Here is a 9,032-nt window from a genome sequence, read left to right as displayed (position 1 = left end):
CCTTACGTTGAACTTTACAATGGGATATTAGTTTTGTAAAGTAACTAAACCTTCGTTAGAACCTGCAGAAGGCAATTTGTGATCTCGAAACTCTCAGGACTTAAATGGAATGCTAATCGCGCAGAAAATTGTAGATTAAATCCGAATTTGGAATTTTAAAATTCTAAACAGCTAAAAAGAGGGGAGTTAAAAATGTCCAAAAGTGGACTTTGTCTTACCTGAAAGGCTGCCTTTCAGCAGGTCTTGAGTGCCTCGCGAGAAGTGAAGAAAACCTTGTTGAACTAACGGGCTTAAACCTTTCTGGCTCAGCTGATTCAACTTTATAAAACAGTTGTAGAAAATGTCTTTTTGAAACTTTTGCTTTCAAATGTCTTGATACTTGTGAATTTGCTTTGTAATGGAAAACAGGGGAACAAATAAATGGATATTTCGGATATGTTTTTAATTACTATTTATCTGTTGCCGAAGTTCATCAGTTCGTGCGAATTGGTCTTTGTGAGGAGGGCCAATAATGATTCTGATTGTGGTGAAGAAATTCAAATTAAGAAACTCTCGCATTCAGTATCCTAAATGTTGCGAAGAATGTCAAAAGTTAACAAAATCAACTTTCTAGGTAACATATTCAATGTTCTGGTTGTGAGGGAACGTCAAAGAAGTAGACTGACAGCTCTACACTTTCAGCCAAAAGGTCGAATTATGATATTTGCTTGGGATTTTACATTTTCATTTCTACATCAGTAATTGCTATATCCCTACAAATTTTAAGTACGACAAGCACAAATTCAGTTGACCATTTTCTGTATTCTAAATAAATACAGGCTTCAAACTTCTCCGCAGAGGTTCAAGATTTTTAGTCATTTCCTAAATATTGTCGGACCGGCCGATGTCCTTTGTGTGGTGGTCATTTAATAAAGGATCACATTTATTTTTTTTTTTCCAATCACTTTATTCAGCTGCCTATCATTGTTTTACATGTAATTCCTATTCATAAATGCTTTAGTTCTTTAGTTTAGACTAGAGAGTTTAATTCCTATCCGGTCTACTTGGCTAAGCTGCTCTTCCCTAGCCCTTTTACATTCAGACTTAGAAACTCGATATCATGAGATTCTCAAGAAAATTCGAGTCCGTAGATTAAATTCTCAACAGTACTTTTTTTCCGATTCCGCGGTGCTGTTTATTCCGTTCTAAAGATCTACACGTTCTACATTGATCCCCTGCAAACGGGCTCGTTATTGTGATCATTCAAGTAGAAGCTATATTATGGGGTCGTACTTTCATTTTGTGCTGTTTATTGTGCTCTATACTAGTTCTATATATAAGTCTGTGGAAAGATCGAACGCTATCAAGGAGTACGGTTTACCATAGAGCTGTTTATTGTAATACACATTTCTTAAAAGTTCTGTATACCGCTAATGGTTCTTAATTTGATTGTGTGGATGAAATCCCCAAGGGTGACTATTGAATCAGAAAGCTCTTCAGCAGATACTGCAATGTGTAATTTGCAAAGGTTTTGAGCTTGTGCAGTCTTGAAAATAGAAGGGTTAGGTCTGCAAGTAGTCTCAACTCTGTTTCCCATGCCGTGGCCTCCCTAACTCAGCTGAAGCTGCTTTAGCCCTGCTACAGCGGACTGGAATCCAGCATTATAGTCGGTCGTGACATCGTTCTTGATGTAGTCTGTCCTATCATCCTTGTAGTTGTCGCTCTGATCCGGGCCTCCCACCAGCGCGCCTAACAAAACGTGCGCATTCGGACCGGGATCGTTATAATTATTCCAGTCACACGGGGCAGGAGCTGATGGACAGGAGCTTGACCTGTGATGGGGTCTTTGCGGGGGATTGTGACCAAACCCAACAACAAAACTGCGTCCGCTGTCCCCCAGCATGTAATGGATCTGCTTTTTAGCAAACTCGCGGTAAATGGCCGGTTTCAAACCGTGGTCAGCAGCAACTAGTGCCAGGAAAGCAGTGTTGGCAGCGTAGCGGTTGGAACCCCACTGAGCTCGCCACGCTAGGCCTTTTGGGGTGTACGTGACGCTACCTCCGGGAAGCCAGCTGTCGAGCGACGACTGGATGGCTGCCTCGTATGACTTCTTTCCCGTCAATTTAGCAAGGAGAAGCTGTACGCCGGCTTTTTTGTCGTCCCATGAAAACTCCCAAGCCTGTGAATAAGAAAGCAAAATTACTGTCAGTTTTCAAGGACATTCATAAGTCAGCTGGCATTCTGATATGCAGAAAGATGTGACATGGAATTCTGATAGTTCATCTCCACATAGTTAATTAGAGGCAATGGTTATGAAACCTTACAAACTTCTTTGTTATATGTTTTTGTTTCCCTTTTTGGCCTTGACCCTGCACAAACAACAATAAAATTTGGAATGTGTTGGAGCAACTGACCAATCGAAACGTTTTTGTTAAGATATTCAACTGGGGTGTGAACGTTGAAAGAAAGGATTGTGCAGGGTCGCAGCCCTTCCAACATAAATTGCAGCATCATTGTCTTTATGGCAAAGTTTCCTAACCAGTCCCTCAATAAACTATGATCTCCACGATAGTTGGTGAATTCATCGAAAGTGGTTGCAGTTTCAAGAAGCGCCATTATTTTAAGGCGTTTCAAGCTGTACTTAGTGCTCTAAGGGTCGACATCTAAGGGCTTCGTTGGATGGGAGCGTAGGGGTGATGCAGTGGTAAAAGACCTTCTCCACACCGGTATGTCTCTTATGGGTATCCTAGACTTGATGTCATATGTCGTTTATAAATTTCCTGCAACGTTTTTGTCCTTTCTCGAGACCTCTTTTTTTTTTTTTTTTTTTTTTCACGGCTTCTTCAGGATAACTCTCTCTGTCTGGTTGTTTCATTATCCCCGAAAAGCCCCACTCGGGGAGAAGATAATTAAGACAAAAGGGTAATATACAAACCTGTGCATTCAACCCATTAGCACTATAGATTTCTTCTGCCTTTGTGAGGTACGAAGGGTCGTTTGTTGCCCTGTACAGCCAAGCAGCACCCCAGGCCAGCTCGTCTTGGTACCCCCACGAGCGGTACAACGATGCCGCGTTGGGAATGGAATCGCTGTACTTACCGCGGTATTTGTCTGCGAACGTATATAGTTCCTTTGCATGTTTCAATAGCTTTTTAGCATACCTTTTAGAAGACCTGTAAATTAAATAGAGATCTATTGGTGAACTCGTGGCTATCAACATTGCTTGTGCTTTTGTTATAGAGAAGGGATGTGCTGATGATAAAGCTCAAAATAGAATCAAATAGAACTTGAGTATCTTTTATGCGACCATAAGATCTCAGTGGCATTATCAGTAGATTTACCTTCTTATCACTGACTGCGTAACCCAACGGTTAACTGCGATTGTAGTGATCCTCGTTAAATGTCTTTTTAAATAAAGGAGAAAAATTTCTCTTTGTTGCTGTTTTAACTTACTTCGTATTTCGAGCTTTAAACGCAATAGAAGTAGCAGCTAAGGCGGCTGCTGTCTCAGCGGCCAGATCTGATCCTGGTTTCTGTGGGTCGATTTTAAAGGCCGGTCGCTCCCTCGTCATGTCCTCTGGTCTGCCCCAGAAAGAGTGGTCAATGTCTCCATCGCCAACCTTGAATAAATTATTCTGTTGTCAACGTTTCTATTTAGCTCTAAGCTAGAGTAGCCTTTCACTGGCTGAAGAGCACGTACCAAGTGTTACTCATCATGAAGCCAGGTTGGCTTTGCATGTGCTGAGTAGACTCTCTACGACCGACACTTTGTATGGATTATCTCGTGTTCTGTTTTAATTACATTACTCTTTGGCCTGGCCTTGTGGAAAAAAAAGGCCACAGTAATTTTCTCGATCTAATTTTAGTCTTGGGAATGTTCTCAATAACGTTGCTTATTAAATATCTTATGAACTATGCGTGTGGGTAAACGAAGATCTCGACGTACCTGTCCATAGAATTCCTCCTTTTCTGTGTGTGCCTTTATGAAGTAGTCAGTGGCCCACTTGATGCTTTTTAACATTTGGTCATACTGGCCAGCAGCTTCGTACGCTTCTTTGTACTCCACTAGTCCCCAGGCCAAAACAGTAGCAGAGGAGGCCATTGGAAAGCCGAACTTGACGTAATCACCAGCATCGTACCATCCTCCAGTTAAATCGTTCCCTCCTCCCTGGTCGTCTAGCGCCGAGTCTTCTCTCCATTCAACGCGGTTATTTTTAGGCAGCATTCCAGATCGCTGGGCCTCGTAAAACAGGATTGACAGCTTTAGCACTTCGCCGTAGTCATATTTTCCAGGCTTTTGAGGCGCAGTTGTTGGCTTGTTAGATGCCTCAGTGGTGGTTTGTGGCCGAGTCGAGCTGGGGTGATTGGTGCTTGGTGCCGAGGAACTGGGCCTGGCTGTTGAGGGTTGAGGAGTACTAAAATCGACCGTAGGTATAGGTGGTTGGATGGTAGCTCCACGTATGAAAACCACTTTCCCAGTGGGGGCAGAACCACCCACGGCGGACTTCTGTGCGATAAAAGACAACCCGAAGATACCTTTCGACAGCTGTTTGTTCCAAGGCATATTCCTCAAGGTGTAGACTTTGTCATCTTCATTTTGAACGATCTTTGCTGACCATATTTGTAGATTCGGAGTAGCGTCTGAGAATGACAAAATTATGGTCCATCCGCCTTTAACGTCATTCTTGAGGTTTAGGTGGATTTCGCCTTTAAACCCATTAAACCACTCGTCTACTACAACTACAGTGGCGCTTTGTGGCCGAGTCGAACTGGGGCGATTGGTGGTTAGTGCCGAGGAACTGGGCCTGGCTGTTGAGGGTTGAGGAGTACTGAAATCGACCGTAGGTATAGGTGGTTGGATGGTAGCTTTACGTATGAAAACCGCATTCCCAGTGGGAGTAGAAGCTCCCACGGCGGACTTCTGTGCGATAAAAGACAACCCGAAGATACCTTTCGACAGCTGTTTGTTCCAAGGCTTATTCCTCAAGGTGTAGACTTTGTCATCTTCATTTTGAACGATCTTCGCTGACCATATTTGTAGATTCGGAGTAGCGTCTGAGAATGACAAAATTATGGTCCATCCGCCTTTAACGTCATTCTTGAGGTTTAGCTGGATTTCGCCTTTAAACCCATTAAACCAATTGTCTACTACTATGGTTTGAGTTTGTTCACCGTTGATTCCGAGAAAACATTGGATGAAGATAATCGACAGGAACAGAAAAAGCCAAGACATGTTGACAGTTTATCTGTCGACGAAGGAAAATGAGATCGCGTAAGGGAGGTTATTATATTCTCAGCTGTTGACAAAATGTTTTAGGGCAACTTTCGGCTGTGATTTTCTAACAATGATTCTTTGAAGTTCAAACTGAAACTTGCCTGAGAACATACAAATTCAATCGCATGTATTTTAAAATAGATACAAAAAGTTAACCTATATTTGGCACCGACTACGAAAGTTTTACATATAGTTGGTTTGCATATTTTATAGCTGCCACGTTTTCCTGCTAAGTAGGTTTTTATTCCACGGCGCAAAGATCTCTGATTCAAAAGAACTTGAGAAACGAGTACAGAGAGGAAAGTTCAATCCTTTAAAACAGGAATTTTCCAGAACGTTGCTTAAGAACTTCATGAGAATCTTTCTTCATCTTTGGTGAATACTGCTGGTAATTAATAAAACGAAATGAGTCGGCCAGTGAACCGAGCTAGAAAGGTTCCAACCATAGCTGAATTTGAACACACTCATAATCTTTGAATTACTTGTAGAGGTCATTATTATGTTTTCACAAGAGAGGATGTCCCTCTCTTCGTTTTCATTACTAAGTATGCATCTTTATAGAGAATGTAGGGTGAGCTAGACAAAGTCGTACTATTGTGGTGTCTCCATCAAAATTAAATGTGCGTTATACGACCTGAAAAATGCTGGAGCCTCGATTGTAAAATAAAACGCAAATACAAATGTAATAGAATACAACTGGCAAATACATTAGTTGTTTCTTATACTGACCTGTAAAGACAAACTTTCTGATGGTGACGCGGTTACTGGATCGATGTCTGCAGCACAATGTTACACAACATCTATACAATTTTAATTGTACAAATTCAAATGAAATGAAATGAAAATAAAGTGGGCACATTTCTAAGGAGATGACAGATTTTAATCAAGTTGTGTAATCAACGGCATGCCTGTAGCTACTGTCAATCTCCTAGCTGAATTCTCAAGGTTTGGAAAAAAGAACAATTTTATCAGAAAAAAAAAAGGTTACTTTCATTTGATATCGTTTTAATTATGTTCAGTCAAATGATATTTCCAGAAATGTAACAGTCATCTCTTAACGTGCTGATCGTTAGTCTATACCGATATACATTTGCTCCTTTTTTTTTTTTCTGAGCCCGGTAACCGGGCTGACCCGGTAGGCGGGACGAATTTTGTCTTCTGTTCATATCGGAAATTTAATCCCGGTTACTGAGATGAAAAATGTCCAAAAGGCCCCCAAAATACCCGTGGAACCGCGTTCCGACTTGTCGGCGACCTTACAAGCCATGCGCAGTTGAAAATGTTCCGTCACGGACAGTCCTGGTATCCGGGTTGGAGTGTTCATATGGGAAAAATTTCCAGCCCGGTTACCGAGATGTCGGGGCGTCTTCATATGAGCCCAGTCGACCGGGCTGGCTCAGTTTCTTAGATCTCGCCTCGCCACTCTTTTCTTTACAAAAATTTCGATGTGTTCATATGAGAAGACGAGCTGGCCCGGTTACCGAGATCTCGGTCCCGCACAATTTATAGAAGTCCGTTTAATACCTGGTGAAGCCATTAACAAGAAATTGTGCGATAAAGTGCTATCGCTAACACTTGTGTTCCTCGAGTTTTACACCAAACAGCGTGGTTCATCTCCATCTGATTTGGTAAGCGGGTAGGAGAAACCTAACATTTATTCAGAGAAGTCAATGCTTCGTCTCAATGGAGCGGCAGTAAAAAAAAATACTGACATTCTGCTTGAGGCATGAGCAGTTTATCGATTGAGCATGTGATCGGCAGACTGCGCGTCTCTGATAATCACCTGAGTAATTATACTAAAACAATTTTTCGCCTTTGGTTCAGTAAATATTCGTGAATATTCCCATCAACGGATATTCACTCATATTTACTTCTCCTTCAGCGAATAACTGTTAAATATTCCAACGAGTTTACTAAAGCCAAGTACCCTAGATTTATACAACAGGTGTACAATTTTAATTAATTACAATAAATTAAATTTTAGTATAAAGGATATTTAAGTTTCTAAGGAGACCACAAAGTTTTTAATAAAACAAGTTATGTAAATGACGATCTCTTGATTTAATAAGCCATGTTCAACTTCTGTGTACTCTGAAAATAGTTTGGCCTGATTCTGACGTGAATCAAAAACAAAACTCAAACCGTCTTTTTCGTTGTGGTTGTTGTTGTTTACTTTCATTCATTGCTCGCATTGTTTTCCCGGCGTAGACAATAGACCGGATTGGAACGGAATTTAAATCAACCTCAATCCATGGATCGTTCGGTAATCGAACGCAATCGAACTCACAGAAATTTTTTTAGCAAACTGTATGAGCTCGATTTCCGAAGCCGTCCAACTCAGTTCCCGGATTTAGTTTGATTGACAACAATTTCCGAACTCAGTCTATCGGCAGATTAACTGAGTTCGACTGTGTTCGATTAGTTCGACTTCATTCGATTGGTTTGGCAAGCAAACTCACAGAAATTTCGTTGTTCGATTGCGTTGGATAAATGAACATAATCAAACTCAATCCATGGATTGAGTTCCACAGCTTTTGATTGAATTCGATTATCAAACGTTCGATTGGCTACGCCGAGTGTACTCACTGCCATTGCACTTAAGGACTCAAGCTGAATTTGAAGACACGAGCATGCCAGAGTTAACGATTAGAAAGATGTGGAAACATTAAGAACACGGTTGACCTATAACTATCAGGAACCTGGTCATCTGCAGACAAACATCGGTGTCAACAAGTTGATGTATATCATTTTCACTTTTTAAGGGTTATCCTTTTTTATTTTATTTTATTTTATTTATTTATTTGTTTATTTAAGTGAGGTATGGACGCACCATACCTCACTTTTTTAAACCGGCTATTAGGTCTTCTTTGATATCCCTTCTCATCTGTGTAATGCCACAAATTTCTTTAACCAGTCGGAGACATGTCCCTTCTAGAATGAACACTGGATGAGAACAAAATCATGCGTCAACGTCAAGTTGACTGAGTTGTCTATGCATAACTGATCTAACTTATATTGATTGTTCCTGTTATGTCAGTGCCATGCTGCCATTATTCAGTTAACACCCGATCAGTAGCGATGTGCCTTGAATAGTACAGTCGAGCGAGTGGCACTCGTGAAAGTCGTCTGCGGCGAGGAGACAAGCAATTTCCCACAAACTAGATTCTGGATTCCATTTGGGTCGGATTCCAGATCACGGCCTAGTTTTGGATTCCGGATTCCAAAGCGCTGGTTTCCGGATTCGAAATGCAGACATTTCCTGGACACCGGAATCTGGATAACCTTAAGTCGGGCGAAAGAATGTTTGAATCATAAGCAGGAAAGGGCAAAATAAAGTAGTATTGACCCAAAACGTTTCTTGCGTGCATGCTCTCAGTGCCACTATCTTTTGCCCGCGAGTGATGGGTTACTTCGTGTTGCTGGCGATGAACAGCGCCACGTTGTCATTTTCTATCCACTGTAAGGAAAAAGATGGCGGCTGTACATTTTACCACAATACCTTGCGAACCCAACACAACCAATAGGCGCATAGAAAGCCATATATTTTTCGCGAAATTCTTCCCTGTACTTGCAACACTGTGTATGCTACGTTTGAAGTTTTTAGAACTTTTCTGTACGTTTTTATGAGCGTTTTTTAGGGTTTTCATACGCTAAGAATCATGGGTATATATACCAGTCGCAATGTTTTTTGGTGCGGTGGATTGTCTGCCTTAAACGTAATTGTAAATCTCTCTAATGACGCAAGAAATTATGCTTAGTCGGCTAGAAAGAACCAGAA

The 9,032-nt window shown here is 41.2% G+C and overlaps 1 protein-coding gene across 1 annotated transcript; it reads right to left on the bottom strand.

Moving 5' to 3' along the window:
* Positions 1–1,587: 1,587 nt before the first annotated feature.
* LOC146473606 (uncharacterized) lies at positions 1,588–5,831 on the bottom strand. Its single transcript, XM_085118318.1, has 5 exons — positions 4,740–5,831; positions 3,926–4,394; positions 3,433–3,599; positions 2,915–3,152; positions 1,588–2,158 (listed from the first exon to the last, which is right to left on the bottom strand). Exons 1-5 carry the CDS (start codon positions 5,210–5,212, stop codon positions 1,589–1,591), a joined length of 1,917 nt encoding a protein of 638 aa, XP_084974444.1. The 5' UTR covers positions 5,213–5,831; the 3' UTR covers position 1,588.
* Positions 5,832–9,032: the final 3,201 nt, after the last annotated feature.

The sequence above is a fragment of the Pavona decussata genome, unplaced genomic scaffold, assembly GCF_977016875.1.
Source record: "Pavona decussata unplaced genomic scaffold, jaPavDecu1.1 SCAFFOLD_93, whole genome shotgun sequence".
NCBI classification, from domain to species: domain Eukaryota; kingdom Metazoa; phylum Cnidaria; class Anthozoa; order Scleractinia; family Agariciidae; genus Pavona; species Pavona decussata.
This window is presented reverse-complemented; position numbering and strand designations above follow the sequence as displayed.